This window comes from Netta rufina, assembly GCF_964035555.1.
Source record: "Netta rufina genome assembly, chromosome: 3".
Taxonomy (NCBI): Eukaryota; Metazoa; Chordata; class Aves; order Anseriformes; family Anatidae; genus Netta; species Netta rufina.
Genome location: NC_140125.1, coordinates 26,786,784 through 26,805,053, shown reverse-complemented (window position 1 = coordinate 26,805,053; position 18,270 = coordinate 26,786,784). Strand labels below are relative to the sequence as shown.

At 42.6% G+C, this 18,270-nt stretch overlaps 1 protein-coding gene across 1 annotated transcript; it reads right to left on the bottom strand.

The window, feature by feature from the left end:
* Window positions 1-18,038, bottom strand: GGPS1 (geranylgeranyl diphosphate synthase 1). The gene is made up of 4 exons (XM_084284630.1): window positions 17,902-18,038; window positions 14,904-15,020; window positions 5,685-5,755; window positions 1-1,167 (listed from the first exon to the last, which is right to left on the bottom strand). The coding sequence occupies exons 2-4, from the start codon at window positions 14,968-14,970 to the stop codon at window positions 406-408; spliced, it is 900 nt and encodes a 299-aa protein (XP_084140756.1). The 5' UTR covers window positions 14,971-15,020; window positions 17,902-18,038; the 3' UTR covers window positions 1-405.
* Window positions 18,039-18,270: the final 232 nt, after the last annotated feature.

Sequence of the window (18,270 nt, the reverse complement as noted above, 5' to 3'; positions counted from 1 at the left end):
TTACTAGAACATTGCTTAAAAACACACAAGCCACTCAGGTTAATCAGATTAATTTAATATGGAATTTCAGGCAGAAACCTACAGTAGCCTGGTTGAATATGCACCATACTGAGAGTTTCAGGGCTGAAGTAACACCAGTGATTGTGTAAAGATCACACAGATTCATGACTTGTTTCAGTTCTAGTACATCTGCTTTAACAAAGCCATCTGCAAGCAGTTACAATTAAGACCATATAGATGATAGGATATATCACAATACTCAGAGGCCAAACCGGTTTCAATAGTAATTACTTGTGTTGCCACATTACAGGAGTTTTAAGTGAGACTGATTATCGCACCTTTCAGATAATCTAGTTATTTTCCCATTTTAAAGAGCTTCCATTCACCCCCCAAGAGATAAATTTATTAATTTTCAGTTTCTTTGAACATTTTGCTTAGCTGTTCAACTAGTGCTACAAGCTCAGGGTTTCCCCCTAGTGATTCAATTTGTTTATAGGCTTCAGATTCAAGCTCCTTTAACGTATTCCGAGTGTACTCAAATGAACCCACATTTTCAAGGTAATGCACACAGTATTTTTTTATATCTATGTTTTCTGTCCTTTGGCGTAAAATGTTTTGCACCTGAGTATTTTCAGGTTTTGACCAAATCGCATGAATGGTTGGGAATGAGAACTTGCCCTCAGTTAAGTCTTCACAAAAACTCTTGTTTTCACTATATTCTTTGGAGTGCAAGTTGGCATAGTCATCTCTTATCTGGAAGAAGAGACCGAGTGTGTTAAGAAGTGGTTTTAAGTCTCCTTTATAATTTGAGAAGAGCTGCATGAGGCCTACAGCCAATCCAAAGAGACCACCTGTCTTTTGTAGTACCATAGCTTTGTATTCAGCTTCTGTAGGACAGGTGTAAGTATCCCTCCAGTAAATATCCAGGCCTTGACCTTTATGGAGTTCCAGCAGCTGACGGGTAAAAACTTTAACAGCATCTGGGTGATTGAGGGTTAAAACCTTCTCTAAGCCAAGGAAATACACATAATTAGCACAGTTGATTACTGATGGAATCCCATAGATACTGTGAGCCACTGGAAAGCCCCGCCGTAGCTTTGAGTTATCTTCAATATCATCCACAAGCAGGCTTGCATTGTGCAACATCTCCGTCACTTCAATGATAACCTATTACAAGAAGAGAAAATTATTATCTCCCACTGCAACTTAACCTCCAGTTTTGAGGAGATTTTATTTACAATAGGAGAAGTTTTAAAGCATGATATTCTTTGTCACCAAGGCTCCCCATTAGACCACTTGTTCTTACTATTAGTTTTATGATTCACTTAATTATCCAGTTCGCCATTTAGTCCTGAACCACCAAATCTGATCACAGAAGCCACTATGTGAATGTATTCCCCAAAGTGTTTCCATGGACCTACTCCACTCTATTGTTGCTACAATACTAAAATAGGCCATGGTCTAGCAGCCATGCAGTGACATATTAGAAACACAAATAGAGCAAAGAAGAAACATGATGTTGTGACAAGTCTAGGTTTACTAATTTGAGATACGCAGCTTATTAGACTCAATAAGCTGTTCACAACATCAAGCTCGTGGCTGGCTATATGCAACAAACAGTAAGCCATAACGGTTCCAAATCAGGACACTTCAAGAATTTGAAGCCTGTCTATGGTTTTCATTGCAGAACTCCTATGCAAGGAGCAGGTATGTTCAGCACCTGCTTAAATTGAAGTAAATTTAGGCATGTAAAACTGCATATGGTATAAACTCATTGCAAAAACAAGTGACAAAGACATCATTTTGAAGCTACTGAGCCAGTCATACTTACTAGCAACAAGCATTGCACTCAAGCACTCATCAGAACAACTGCTTCTAAAAACCATTAAGGCCATCATTAAATAGTAGCACACAGCTAGTGTGTTTGTACTTGGTGGGTGCTCTAGGAAGCATTAAGAGGGACTTTACTGCTGCAAGCACTTCTTCAGCAGCAAGCCACCTAGTGTTCAGTGACCCCTGTCCCTGAAGGTTTTTAAACTGAAATCCTGCAGTCAAATTGTTTGTTTGCCCAAGATAACAACTGTAAGAACAAGCTACTTGAGCACTAATGACTCATCTAGGACTTAGAAGTGAGGACTACTTTGACCTGTAAAGGTACATTGCTGCCCACTAACTTTAAAGTCATGAAGGATAGAGTAATTATAAAAAGCAATTTTGCAATGCCTAGTTTTCTGAATATTGGCTTAGTCCATTATGTCATTTTCAGTACTATCAGGAAAGTTTCCCTATGAATTCATTGGATGAGCCTACTCTAGCATTTCTTGTTAGCCTATTTCATATTGCTTTCAGTTCTGTGAACTTCTGGAGCTTCTAGACATTTAAGGTCGAATTGAAGTAACTTTAATAGTGCTTCATAACTGTTTGAATTACCTTGTGAACTTTCATAAGGAAAAGCAGTGTCAGAAACGCTTTAAGGTTGGAAGTGAGGCAGGAAGAAGTTTAGACAGCAGAAAAAGCTTATTTTCTAGAAGATATCAGGAAATGCCTGAGGAAATGAGTAAGACTGCTCTTCATAATGAAAGCAGAAGACCAACACAGAGCACTATGCTTTCTTACAACCCAAGCCCATCTAATCTGTGACCGCTGCAATACCACTTTCAACACCCAGATTTCTATACCTTCTTACCTGCAACAGCTTTAAGTTTTACATGGCCCTGTGCCAGGCCATTTCAGTGCTGTCTTAGAAGAAAGTCAATCTGACAGGTGCTGTATTCTCTAACTCAGAAAGCTGACGTGTCTCAGTGCAGCCTAAGATGAGCACTAAAGGATGCAGTAGGTAGAAAAGAGACCACGTGGCTGAGAAAATAGTAAAGTGATGGTAGCCTGTAGTAAAACTTACTACCAAGCAACAGTAGCCTCAACTGTATTCATCTAGATAAACAATATCAAAATTCAGATTTTTAATAGAATACAAGTAACTGGAAGGGAATCAAGCTGCTAGACAACTGGAAAGACTTCAAGTTACAAGAGATGTCAAAGAGGACATGCAGTCACCCTGACTTCAACAGCCTTACATTATTAAAATGAGTACAATTATAGACAAAAGCACTAACAATTTCAGCAAGAGTCAAAGATGACAGGGTCTTGTTTTTGTCCTGAGGTTATTTAGAGAATCACAAACCACTTAAGTGGTAAAACAAACATTAAAGCATCAGTTTTCTTCAACGATAACTAGAACAAGTGGCCTAAATTTTCAATAATGGTTACATGACTACCTGTTTACAAGTGACAGGTAGAACTGGTTACTTCTGTTCACACCATGGTACTGCAGCTTTAATTATCTATGGAGCTAGAAAAACAACAGACACTCATCATCACTGGTGCTCAGCAAAAGGGTAAGAGGCTATAACTGCAGACTGCAGTGCAGGAGATTCCAGTAGGCCGTAATGGAAGACTTATCATGAAAGGGATTCAGCACTGGAAAAGATGCCCTGAGATGCTGCAGAGTCAGATTTTCAAGACTCAGCAAGGCTCTCAGAAGCCTGAAGCAGCTATGGAACAAGTCCTTCTTAGAGCAGGTTTGACCTGGGTAACTACCAGAGATTCCTGCCAATTTGAATTTTGATCTATGATTTCAGACTAAACCCATGCATACAAGTACACAGGTTGCTATAATACATTTGTCTAGCTGGAGACCAGAATAAATCTGACTAAAGAGTTATATGGATAGATTGGGTTTGTGTGACAAGAGCTTGGCAGCATGAGGGCTGCAGGGGTGGCCTCTGAGAAGTGCCAAGGACCTGCCCTATGGTAGGTAAGAGCCAGCTCCAGCTGGCTCCAAAAGGGATTCAACCATAGCTGAGCCAACAAATGATGATGCTTGTGCTTTTGGCAGAACAGATTTAAGAAGGGGAAAAAAACTGCCATGCAACAGCAGCTGGAAGTGAGAAGTGAGAACCACCCTGCAGACCCCCAGGTCAGTGCAGCAGGAGGTGCTCCAGGCACACAGCAGCAGTTCCCCTGTGGCCTGTGGAGAGGTCCCTGGTGGAGGAGGCTGTCCCCCTGCAGCCCGTGGGTCCCACATGGAGCAGATCTCCATGCTGCAGCCCGTGGAGGAGCCCCCGGTGGAGCAGGTGGATGTGGCCTGGAGGAGGCTGCGGCCCATGGAGAGCCCCCGCAGGAGCAGGCCCCGGGCCGGAGCTGCAGCCTGTGGAGAGGAGCCCACGCAGGAGCAGGGGGTCTGGGGGGAGCTGCCACCCACCCGTGGGGGACCCGTGCTGGAGCAGTTTGCTCCTGGGGGATTGACCCCATGGTACGGAGCCGTGTGGGAGCAGTGCTTGGAGAGCTGCTGCCTGTAGACAGCCCCCACAGGCTCAGTTCAGGAAGGACGGCATCCCGTGGGAGGGACCCCATGGGGAGCAGGGGAAGAGAGGGACCATGAAGGAGCGGCAGATGATTAAGTGTTACGGACTGACCACAACCCCCATTCCCCTGTGCCACTCAGGAGGAGGAGGCAGAAGATGGATGGGGGGGAGAAGGTAATTTTAGTTTGCTTTTAGTTTCTCACTGCTCTAGTCTGTTAGTAACAGGCAATAAATTATGTTATTCTCCCTACACTGAGACTGTTTTGCCTGTGCAGATAATAGGTGAGCAATGTTCCTGTCCTGATCTCAGCCCTGGAGCCCTTTTCCATTGCATTTCTTTTCCTCTTCCTTTTGAGGAGGGTAGGAGTGAGAGCACAGTTGTAGTAGAAGTTAGCTGTCCATCAGGGTGAAGCCATCACAATGGACAAGGCTGGAAAAAATAAGATTACTAGGAGACTAATGCAGCTTCTTCCTTCACTGTTTAAATTACTTAAGCCATTTTGCTACTCAAGGACTATGAAGTATCACACAAGCAACTGTAAAGAGGACTCCTTCAAACACTAATGGCCTGCCTGACCATTAATGAAATTAGCTAGGGACCAGGTAAGTGTCAAAAAAACCAACAATGGAAACACTACCAACCATCATAATTCGTTACTTTAATTACTTACATTACCTTGGATACAGAGTACCTTCTGCACCCTAAATAAGCCATTTGGCAAAACTATAGTTGAAGCAAAAGAGGAATTTCACATTTTAGAAGCCAGTGTTTAAACACACAGCTATACATCTTGCACAGATCTGTCCAACAGAGGGAAAAAAGGAATATTCCTGGTCAAATGTTTCTCAATATAGAGTAAGGACTCTAGACTGTGTAAGAAGTCCACCTAAAAGTCCAAAACAAGTGGTTTATAAAGTTCACTTGACTGCTGGCTTTGATGTTCTTGTATCAAAATAGCAAGAGCTTATTCTCAATCACTATGTGTAGTTTACAAGGTAACCATCTAGGTTCTTTCATAAGTCATGGAAAACTCATTGTTAATAACCACAGTGGGTAACAATAGCAACTGCTCATCCACAACTCAAAAGGTTGAGCACACTTGAAAAGCAGTGACTGTTCTACACAAGACAAACTGTGGAAATTTTTTCTTTAGTGTTCCACCACAGCCAAAGCTTTGCACTAGTTATTTTGCTGAAGCTGTACGTTATATTTGGAAATTATGTAGCATAAATTATCAGAAGACTTAAACACGTTAACAACAATGCTATTGATATTCTTTGCAGAAAGATAACAGCCCTTTAAAAATAATTAGTGAGTACCTGTATCTTATCTTCTGGAACGTTCAGCCAGTGATTAAAGGCCTGTGACAGTTTGGTTCTCACTTGCTTACCTACAATGAGAAAAAAAACACAAATCACATGAAGTTCATTATTAGACAACAATTTGAGTTACGAACTGTAACTGATTTGAGAGCAGTAAGCTGATAAGCATGACCACTTGAAAGGGTAAAATACATTACAGTAAGTTTGTAGCTTGTTTTCTTCATTGTATAAACATTAAAACTCAAGTTGCTGATTGTTGGTAGCATTTCACAACAATGTACATAAACAATGCTATAAAGCAGGTATTTACATGTTACTATTTAGTTTTGGCTGTTTAATTAGAGAGTGATCTTGAGTCTGAGTCTGTCAGTAACCTGTATTGATCAGCTTGCTACCTCTGAAAGCAAGTCCTAGTTTGCCAGGCACATTGATTTTGTGTAAGATTAGAAAGTTGGAAAATTTTTTTAAAACTATGATTCATTATTTGTTCAAGATGTGTACTTGCTGAATATTTATTTCCTCTCCATTATCAAGTCTTTCTACTGTAGTGCTCTTCATCTGCTACTGACTTTGTGAAGATATAGTGACATGTGACATACTTACTAAATAACTCTAAACAACCTAGTTCTGAACAGAACTTTCCAAGATTTCAGACATTTATCTTATATTCTAAAAGTTCACCTATTCATAACGGGATGTTCTGCTTTTGCTAACTCTAGTTTGGCAGAGAACCAGGCAGCCACCTATTTCAGAGAAACGACAGACAAGATTACAAGTACAAATTTGGTATTAACGTAAGTATTACTGTTCATTCCAGATAAATTTTACCTGAAGGAGATGATTTTAAAGTAAGTTAACCCATGTTAACAAGTTAATCTTGCCTATAAATTATTGATGCCAGCTTTCTTTAATAAATTGCTAAGGGTTGCATACAAATATTTATCCAGTGTGTTTATTGATCTTTACTGAACAATTTCATATTGATCAGTCACTCTCTACCCACACAGGCCTTGCAGCTTCAAACTTTAAGAGGGCTCAGCTGAGCTTCAGATCTTCAAGTAACAGCAAAACGTGTTGACACAGAGAGCTTGCATACATAGCTTGTATCAACAAGGTTTCTGGAAGCAGTTTCCAACAAACCTCAAAGCAGTGCAACCTAGATAGCGGGTTCCATATTACTCCAAGACCTACTGAGAGACATAACCCAGGAATGATTCCGCAATATCAGCGCTCACGTTAATGATGCCATCCTGCCCGCAGCACTGAAGAAGTTGCAACATCTGAATCCTTCCCCAAGGCTTCTCTGTATTGCTGTGTGACCAGCACATACAGAACAGAGTAACTAATGTGGATAGATTCTCTCACAATCATATACTGCAGAGAAATCAGAAGGGATTTCTCCTCTTCTATCACACCACCAAGATCTAAGCAGCAGGTCTGTGGTTTGGGTTCTACAGTGGGGGATGGTAACCATCCTCATTTGCTCAAAGGGCTTCAATTTTTGCTTGGTTCTCAAATAGGTGTTCACTATTTCCTAACAAAAAACAAAAGGAGAAGGTGACAGATGTGACTAATGAAAAAGCATTTATTTCCCAGGAGCTCTGGCTTCTGGCTGTGCCCTATGGGAAGGGGCACTTTTACCCAGACATACACTGCCTTTGGCTCACATTCTCCATTTGTTTTCTCTGTTCAGTTTTAAATACTAATAGCTTTTTGCAGAAGGGAGGGATTACTTTGTTTCTGAAACAGCACAACAGATATCTTCAGTTTCTCATGCCAGACTTATTCTCTATCAGGACAATAAGTATCTAGTTCTATTTTTTAAACCTGTGCATTTAAATCAATAATTCACTGACTTAAGTTCACCATTTTAACATGGGTAACCAGAGCTCAAGTTTGAATGCAAAATTAGAGTAGCACCCAAGAGTTTTAAAATATCTTACATTAGCTAAGCACCATCACTAGTTCAAGTTAAAACTGCTTCTGACAGCAATAGCTCCTGCAGATGTCAAGGATTTGAAATACTACCAACATTCAGACTTTGCTCCTCTTCTTTCCTTCCCACCCACCATGTGGGTGGATCAGATTTTGGCCAAATCCGTTCCTTGCCTTACTGCATATTCATGACCACCAAATACTGCACAAAGCAGGGTCAAGACTCCCTGCATCCAAGGCTCAACTCATGCAATTAAAAAAAAAAAAGTTAACTGAAGAGGAAATAATCACTCAAGTATCGAATGTAACTGTTACAGACATCTGCCAAATTGTACAGCTTGCCAGGTAAGCATAAACAAATATTTTAGTACATCCATAAGGAAAACTAGTCAGAGATAATATCACATTAAGAAAGCATACCTCATCTACAGCTGGTTACTCACTTCTGGATTAAGGAAAAAAAAGTAGCTGTTGCATCAATATAAGCATTAGGCAACTTAATTCTGTTTTTCTAAATACATTTCCTAGAAAATACACTTACGGAGTGCTAGATACTCAGTAACAAGTTTTATTTCATCATGAGGTACATAACTACTAGCATGTAATCCAAATGGACTGTTAATATATACACAGTGGATTTGGCCATTTAGCTCCTCAATGTAGACTGCATTTGAATTGTTAGACTTGTCTGCCCTGTTCTAGCGAGGCTGTCTAGACACTGACTATTAAAGGAAAAGAACACTATCTATATAGCGAAGCATTAATCTTTTCTTTTACAGGTGCAGATTTGCTTTTGTGAGCCCCATTATTGCTTCATAAATGCTACTGTATCTTGTTCTGAAGTCGATCCTAGCAGGTCTATTTGATGTTACAGCAATTTTCCATATGCATGTTTTATGCCTACAGTTACACTATGATGACAAGAGACCAAACCCCTTCAACACTTCATGCAGTAAGACTCCATTCTTGGCCTCCAGCCCTCCCTTCAGACTAGATGGCCTATAGATGCGAGGACAAAATTAGATGGAGTAAAACTTAACACCACCATAATTACTCATTTTCCACTGTTATGCATCACAACCCCCTTGACTAGTCTAAGCAGACTCTTGTACAACTGAAGACTATCCAGATCTAGCTTCCAAAAATTCTTCTAGCTACTGTATTCAGCCATAATTATAGACAGTACTGCAACAGCTTTTTAAACAAATTTACGCTAAATGCACTGTTTGATCTGCTGAAGATCCCAATACCACCCCAATCAAGCAAAAACTATGCAAAACTTGTTTTCTCATTAGTAATGTGGGGTGGAAAACAAGGTAGGAAAAAATATTTCAAACCTAATAGCCCCACTCTGACAAGATAGGTAATTTATATTCAAATAATTTATAGGGATAAGAATGTAAAGTCATCATCCTAGAAACAAAGATTCAGTTAAATTAGAGGGGTCACACTGAGGACAATCCCTCCCACCTATTTAATCACATAAGAGAAGCTTCTCTAGAATCAGACTGGCTACACATGTGTTTATATCTACATGATTGTTCTCCTGATAGAGCACAGACCCAGAGCTCATAGACCTCCTGCTCCGGACAGGCTGCTGATCAGTATTTCTTTACACATGCTGCATTAAAGTGACCTCAAACTGTGCCCTTAAGGCAGCACGCCCACTTAGAGTGAGGGTATGTGAAACAGATCGAACAGCATGGGGAAGAGCAGAGGGACTATTAACCTAGCCCTCATTAGAGCCTCACTAAGCTAATTCAACTCATTACCCCAGCAGAAAGCTGACTGCTTTTTGCTAGGCTAGCTTTCTGCCAGCCTTATGTACTGAGTCAGCTTCTAAAGCAGGTCTGCCAGAGTTAGTACAGGCTAAGCAGCAGATGCTGAGAACTGGGGGAAAGGGGCAGCACCCTTATGGATGAAGCAAGCTATTATATTACCTCAGCTGCATTGTGCACTTCCATGTTTAGCTCTGTCCTCTGATGGGTTAGGGCTAAACGGGTCCCTGACCAGACCTCCCCACACAGCTACACTGCAGCCAGCACACAGGCAAAGAGAGCAAGCCCATCCCTTTAAACCTGGGCAGCCACTTGGGACAGATCACAGCCCCTGCAGGATTGTCTAGCTTAAACTCCCACCCCATTCAAAATAGGGTTAACTAGTCCAAGGCTGCGATTCTGCTTTTTGCCTTGTTTCCTCCTCTCACGATCCTGAATGCCACCATCCCGTGGTCACTGCAGACACAGCTGCCCCCAGCTTTCACATCCCAACCAATTCTTTGTTTTCGAAGTGTCAAGTCCAGCAAAACGCCTTCCCTCACCAACTCGTTGGTCCTTGATGCATTCCAGAAACCTCCGGGATTGCCTATGCCCTGCTGCATTGCTTCTTCTACTAGATATTGAGGTAGAAGTCTCTCATGAGGACAAGGGCTTGCGAAGGAGGCTTCTTCCAGTTGCGTGGAGGCTTCATCTACTTCTTCCTGATCAGATGGCCTATAACACAGACCCACCGTAGTGTCACCCATATCAATCTGCCCTCTGATCTTGAGCCTGTTGAGAGTTTATGGGTTAATCTAACCCAAGGCAGAACTCTGTGCAGTTCAGTTGCTCTTTCACATAAACAGGCAATTCCCATTCTTTGCCATCCCAGACTTTCTAGACAGTCCATATCCACCTGCAGCTCTCCAGCTATTCCACATCCAATATCCCAATGAAATCACAGCCCTGCAGCTTCATGCAGACATCTAACTTCTCCTATTTATTCCACATGCATTTGCATACAGGCACTTGAGAGTCACCCAGTCCTACAGATTCCCTGGTAGGAGTGAGAGCTTCCTGCATCACACTGCCCTGTTATCACTTCCTTATTTGAATGCACACATCTGGGGTGGACTTCTGTCAGCTTTGTTCTGTTAATTACAAAGTCTCTTGTCCACATCAGATTATACCCTTTGCTTGCCAGTTCATCACTTCCTTGATTTATTTTGGGTACTCTTATTTAAATTGAAGTGATAATGGAAGAATAACTTCTCATCAGGTCAGTCAGCCAGTGCCAACTCAGGTTGGTGGATCCCACCTCCTCCTAGTAGTCCTCGATGCACAAAAGGAGCCCCATGATCATAAAACCCAAATCCCTGCTGTTAATGTCAACAGTGCGACTAACTGGTTGTTACCAGAAAGGATCTGCTTATTCTTCTTGAATATGAGAGGAGGGGAGAAGAGCTTAAGGAGGAAAAAAAAAAAACCAAACACTTGGTCTCCTATGCCCATCCCTCACTCCAAAAGCCATGTAGTCATGTTTGATAAGCCCCACATGTCCCCAGCTATATCCACTGGTTCTCAAATGGAAGAGGCACAGGGTTCAGTAGCCTTAGGATGAAACACCCCTTGGTATTCTCTCCAGAACATCCCTGACCCAAGCTGTCCAGAAGCAGCATGCCTCTGCAAGGTAACAGAGGAACAGCAGCCTCCCCACTACTGGCACTTGCTGTCAGCCTGGAGCTGTGCCATACACAGATCTAGCCATTTGTTTTCTTCTGGTGCACTAAACTTACCCGACAATTGCGTATCTTCATGATGAACAGGAATCTTTCCTGGTGCCAGAAGCCATGAGCTCCCAGCTTTCACCATTGCACAAGCCTCCATTTTCCAACCTGTTATGCACTCCTCTTGCCCCTCCTTCAGTGCATTCAGGGTCTTGAACCTGAAGGACCTTCAAAGGATCCTGCCAATCTAATTATTATCTCTAATGCTGTGCAGCCTGCTGACCCTCTTCCACTGCTGATTTGCTTGGTGGAAGCAAATTTGACCATTATATATCTTTTGGGGGCTGGAACAGTACTTTCTCCTGGCCCGGTGGGATTCCTAGGCATCTCTGCAGTACAAGACCTGGAGAGATGCCACCTCCCTCAGGAACACAGCCCAGATTGAGGCTGCTGATGTGTAAGGTGCATTTGTTCCACTGGTAAAGATGATGCCCTGTGGCACATCACCACCATTCCTAAGTGCGTGTACCATGTTCTCAGTTTCTAGTCTCCTACATGAACTGCTGCGCAGAACTACATCTGTTGGCTGCCTGTTAGCGCTATTCTCTTTTAGAGGAGATCAAAAGAGTGAAAAAAAAAATAGATGCTATTAAAAAAAAATCTGTTTCAGTACGTTTGAGAGGCTACTGTCAAAGTAAAGCATCACCTTCGTCTTGCTACTGCTGCTTCAAAAATCCTTCACCAAGCTGGTTAAGTTCAACAACTGAGCAGAAAAATATGAAAAAAAAGACCAAAAGCCAGTCTTGATTGTTTAGCAAGCCAAGTAAGCCCAGGAAAGACTGAAGCCAAGACCAGAGCAATGCACATGAAAGGGAAGATGCAGAGTTGTGAATAGGATTGGAATCTATCCTTTTCAATAGCAAGCCCATATGCTCCTTAGGGCTGCAAAAACAGCTACTGCTGTTAACTTAGCTACTCTGAGATGAAAGATTCTTCCTCATCTGCGTGAATTTAAGGCAAATCACATTATTGGCATTTGTGAAATTTATTTCTGCTTATTGCACTTTGTTTACCCAAGTAAAGGGCAGAACACTAGACTCAGAGTATGGCAATTTTATGTTCTACTACTCAAATATTTTACAAGAAAAGTTACTGTTTCAAGATGTATGCTTCTCCCAGGCACTAAATTCTGTTAATTAATGTTTATTCCATCATTAGGATACTAACCGTTAAAATTGCAACACAAAAAAAAGACTTAAGCCCTGTAATTTTTCTAGCCTAGTGTCATAAACCCAAGCTTGTATGTTCCTTTAACTTCTACGTATCACCTCAGTTACCATTAAAATCCTATTTCATTAATGGCAAGCAGAATAATCAAGTTTCTCTTTTTTGAGAGATTAAACCTTCACATAAGAGCCTGTATTCTTACACTACAGGCAACATTAGCAGACATTTTTCAAACCATCTCAATACAGTTACACAATTCTTGTTTATGTAAGAGTTTTGATATGCATCTAACTTCAAGTTTTCACAGGTTACTAAACCACTTGGAGACTGTGTTTTTCAACTGGTCCTACAAGATAAGCAACTGGATATATTGAAGGGCCATAATTGTACATATCTGACTGAACTGAGCTTTCTCCAGAAGCCTCTCAGAGCTCCAGGTGATCCAAGAGAGAAACAGCTCTTTGGCATCACCCTTGTGCCACGCCACAAACCGGACAAAAGATAACTATTCTGCCTGCCAAGTTTTCCAGCAGGTTGGTGATTGATGCTACCTAATCATCTGGTTAGTGAGCTGAGAAGCGGCATGAGTTAAGATGCGGGAGAATACTGCCAGAAGGAAGATGGAATTAAACCTCCTCTTTCAGCAGAAGCTTGTTAGATTAGCTCAGGCATCTCATCTGGGCTCCACCCTAATTATGAACTGCTAGCATATGCCTCATTTTTCCCTTCACCAAGCATCGGTGCTCATACTGATGCCAAGGCTCACACAAGTAGCTGGCTCCTACTGATCTGTGTTTGGCATAGCTGACTTAGGGCAAAGCCAACATTTCAAAAACCAGTCAACATCCAGCTATATGATTGTGAACACTTACTGCTTCCACTGTTACTCCATAACAGCTTTCCACAGGCACGCGACATTTACCTGTCTACCTTAGGAGAATTCTCCCATTCCGAATTACACCACCATTCCTACATGGTGTATCTTGTCTCTCACCTTCCCCAAAACATAAATTCACAAGATATCAACATGTTTCAGCAGACAGATTTATGATATTTTAGCAGGACAGGACAAAGTGCTTGCACCGTTCATCAATATAAGTCTATAAGCCATCAAGATAGAGTGATTAGGGTTGAACACACCATGAAGTACAGGAGTTCAGCCACAGGAATGAAGGTGGGAAGGTTAAACCAGATGCATCATGTAAGTGAAAGCTAATTGAAGAGCTATTAGTCAAGCACTTATGCCTACAGGAGGTTGTTTTCTTTGTCTTGACACTTTTTTTTATCTTGTGCATATTTGCTACTAGGTAGCTGAGCTTTCTTTTCCAGCAGCTACAATTTCTTAAAAGGAAAAAAAAAGCAGCTAAAAACACAGAGGGGTTATGATATACCATGTTTATGTCAGATAAACATACTAAAGAAAAACCCTCCTTTAAGATGGTGTTGGAGAAGTTTCTTCAGGACCAGCTCTTAGAAAGCTCTCTGGAATATCATAGATTGATTCTCAAATAAGTCTTCTAGCAAAATCACCACCCAGTTTCACATAACGAAATGAAAAATACTGTGAGGAAACAGGAAAAACTTTCTGGCATTATCAAAAGGAGTGTTACTGCCAAATTCTTTCCTTCTCTACTTTTTCAACTCAAGTAGTACTAGCTGCCAAGAACATGCAATCATTAACGTAGACAAGATGCTCGTGATATTTGTAAAGATGAATAATGAACTTCAATATGCATGGGTTAAAGACCCACCCTGCTGATAATATAGGTCTTGTTGCAGATGTACAAAGCCAGTTAGTACTGTACCTGTGATTAGTTACGCTGTTTGCCTAGACAGGTCTCCTATCCCCAGTCAGATATCATTTTGGTCAGGGTTACTTTCCTTAAATACTTACCAAATTTTGCATATTTGTTAGTTCCCCCAGTATTTCATACAAGCTGGGCAGAGCCTTCTAGTTGGCATGCCTATACATTAATTCTCTCACAAACTGCCTCCTCCATTCTGCTAATATAGCTGCTATTCAAGAAAAGAAACTTTATCTCGATGTGTTGCTGGTGACCTAACACCAGACAGGGACTGGCAGATTCTCTGGTAAGTGAAGCAAGCCAGAGACAGCCAAAATCAGCCCAAAACAAGCCTGGCTCTATGCATACATACCAGGGTGAAGGCATAACATAAAAGAAGCTATTTAAAACATATACACACAATCCATCAAGCCTAGTACAGCAAGCAGATGAACTTTGGGCTGGCAGTGTTTCACTCTTCAAAAATGGAATCAAGTCTTCAGTGCTTGCCCAGTTCCAGTAAGTCAGCGACTCTGAATGGAAGACAGAGCAAATGCAAGACAACTATCTGTGCTCTAACAGACAGGCTCAGCTGCCACTGTACCAGTTTCACCAAAAGGACAATTTCACGAGAGAAATAAAAACAAACTAACACTTTTTCAACAGTTTTAATTAATTGTAACTCCACAAATGAAGAATGGATAAACTTCTTGGCATATATTTCCTAGGAAAGAAAAAGATGTTAGAAAACAATTTTGATATTTAAAAGAGTAAAAGCAAACTTGCCTGGTAGTTGAAGTAAATACTGGTATGGCTCTAGGATTCTTTTAGATGTTTCATCATTCCCATCCATGTCTTTATTTGATAAGAGGTAATTCACTCTTAAAGAAAGGGTTGTGAACACTATTTAAATGGAAAAAAAAAGTTGAATTAACAAAATAAAGGAGCATACAAATATAAAAAGTCAATGACCTCTAGGCTAGGTGCATGTGCTACAGTTTTGAACATGACAGTGACTACTACTTTTACTATACAAGAAGTTTCCCGGATGGCATTTAGACGAGAAGCAAGCATGTCTTAAATACAGCTTTCTTTAATTATTCATGAATAGCTTAAGCCAACTCCTAGCCTTTTAGCTTACTTTGACTTTTGTACATATTAGAGGGCACAGACAACAGACAAATACTTAAAACATCAGCATTCACAACAATGGAGCTCCACTGTAAGGAGTTAGAGAAGACATTCAGTATATACAAAACCTCATACAACTAATAGGATTAGACCTCCCTGTGCTCTTTCACCACGGCAAAATGCAGATGCCTAAGAGCAGAAGCTACACCTTACTCCAAGGCAACCTAAACAAGCTGAGCACTAGCTTGAGCCTTTTGACAGGTTCCTTCATCACGATGGATGTTTTGGAAGACAGGAACACACTGCTTTCCTACTAAGCACACAGACATCTGCACACACTTTCCCATATACTATATACATCACACTCTCACAGTAAATCTTTGAAGATCCACTCCCTTCATAGCTCAACAATTATCTATTGATTGTTTTTTAGTTCACATCCTTATGGTCATCCACATTTGCATTTTTCCCCCAGACTGTTTTCTATAATGGATTCTCTCTCCTTTCACCTCTAGCCTTCCTTGCTGCACTGCAGATACAGCAGCTCAAAACAATTCTTCTAATGTCATTTTAAGACAGGAACTGCAGCAGTAGCGTAACGTCTCATGCTACTTCAGCATCATTTCTTAGCTGTTTAGCTAGCATCCAGGAAAGAATGCATTTTTCCCTCCTCTTGGAGCAATTAAGTAGTTTTGTAAGTTACCAACAAAAATAATTATTTTAAAGTGACTTTAGAAGTACAGACTGGTGCATTTTTAACATTGGTACATTAAGAGGAGTGGTTGACACGAGTGAAATACAGTATATTCCACTCTCTCAGAGTCCAGCAATAGGTTTCCCATCAACAACTCAAAGGATCAGTATTAAAAGTTATCACTTCCTCTTAAGCTACTTAGACCTAGTATTCCTCAACACTCAGGAGCTTTCCCTTCCAGTGGCAGCTCCATCAGTTCCTGTCTTTGGGTCCCATTCCCACCCTCTGGGCCCACAAATATTTGTAGCAGTACAAACTTGGGAACTAATCTGCATAAGTAACTACTTGCAAAGCTTAGGCTTGGATCAATCCCTTTATCTGGTTCGCTGCATATGTTAACCCAATTTATCAACACTTCAGGGGCAAGAAATGCTATTTAAGCACACGCAGTTGCTACTGCAATCCTTGTAAGACAGGACCTTTCTGGAAAGCTTTGCAGTTTCTTAGCAGTAACACCACAATAAGAATTACAGCCTTCCCATCTTACCCCGTGGTGTGCCAGCACAACAGGCTGTCAGGCCACAATAATCAAAGCTGGGCTTATCTGACACCCTCAGCTCCCTGTTGTTCCTACCTTACTGGTACAGCTCCAGAGACAGGAACTGCTTTCAAGCTAGGGCTGCCACTAAGAACACCAGCTGTAAAACTGCACCCTACACACCAAGCATAAGTCTCAAAGGATTTCAGTGAGGAAGTGAAACAAAATGCTCATCACAGCCCATCCCCAGACGTTCTAAGGAGAATGAGATGCTCATAGAGTTGGATATAGAGACGCTATCAAGTTAGCCACCCTCCCGTGACAATTAATCATCAAAACGCCACAGGGAGGGTTTAGAACTGAAAGTGCTCAGCTAGGGGAAATGTTGGGGTTGAATTCCTTCTGTGTGAGGGTCTTCCACTAACACTGAGCCTACAAGGGTTGGGCAGTTAGCACACATTGTAGCAGCACAAAACAAAGAATGTGAAGATTACTCACCGGTCATTGCCCTGACAAACTTCTTAGAAGTAAATGTTAGAGCTCTTCCTCCCCCCTCAGGGAACGAGGAGGTTTCTTCCCTGTCCATAGGGCACTAACACAGTACTCAAAAATCCCCATCCAACTGAAAACTGACTAGCATCACACAGCAAACTTCCAGGCACTACTAACAGGAATCCTCCCAAACGCTGCTCATTGCAAGATAAATTAATCAGGCACTTGTCCCACAAATGCCAAGACTTTATCATTGTTATGATTAAAGCAGAAAAGCATTACAGCTTACAGTTGAGCTTCATTTTTTGTTTTTAAATAGAGCAAAAAAGGGCCTGCCAGTGGTGGCAACTTGAAATCACGGTGGTTAAGCTTTCCTGGGCTGTTATGCTACCTGAAAAATGACCTAAGGAAGTTACTGTAAGGAAAAAAAAGAGAGGTGATCCCTCATAAGAGGGACCTAGACGTCTAATGCACCCACAGAAACAAGGACGGTGAGCAGAACTGCCCCAAAACTTATAGGAAGAAGGGAAACTCGATGAAGACACCTAAATGAAGGCACCCACAAAGGTCTATATGGCAGAGTACCGTCGAGTATGAGACTTTACGAAGAGCAGAAACATCACTGAAGCTACCACGCTTAACACACTTGGTACGGAGGGCTCCTGCCCGAAGGGCTGCCCAGCTCCCCGCGGGATTTCAGCAGCCGCAGAAACTTCCCTGGAGCCGCTCCCAGCCGCCGCTCAGCCCCTCCTGAGGCACAGGGGAACCGCAGGCCCCCAGCCGCCCCCCACAGGGCTCCGCGCACCGGCTCGGGGCTCCCAGCGCCATCTTAGGGCGAGGGGACCCCCCCGGGACCCCCCTCCCGAGCCGCCGCCGCCAGCCCCGGCTCCCCGCAGCCCCCGGAGCGCCCCCCGCTCCCCGCCGCTCACCTCAGGCCGCCGCCAGCCCGCGCAGCCCCGCCCGGCCCGGCGGGAGGGAGTCAGCGCTGAGAGAGAGGGAGGCAGCACCGCCCCCTTCCGCCCCGCCGGGCGCCACCTTCGCCTCTTGGGGGAAAATGCGCCACCGGAGCCGCACCGCGCATGCGCCGGCCCAGCCCCCTCCTGCCATTAGCATTCGGCTGGGGCCCCGGCCCCGCGCGGCGGCGGCGGCGCGCGGTGCGCGCTGGGATGTGTAGTCCGCGCCGGGAGCGCGCTGGCTGAGGGAACCCGGGGAGGGAGGCGCGGGGGGACTGCGTTACCCGTGAGCCTCCGCGGCGCCGAGTCTCAGTTTCCATAGAAGTGGAGAAAAATGACGTCAGT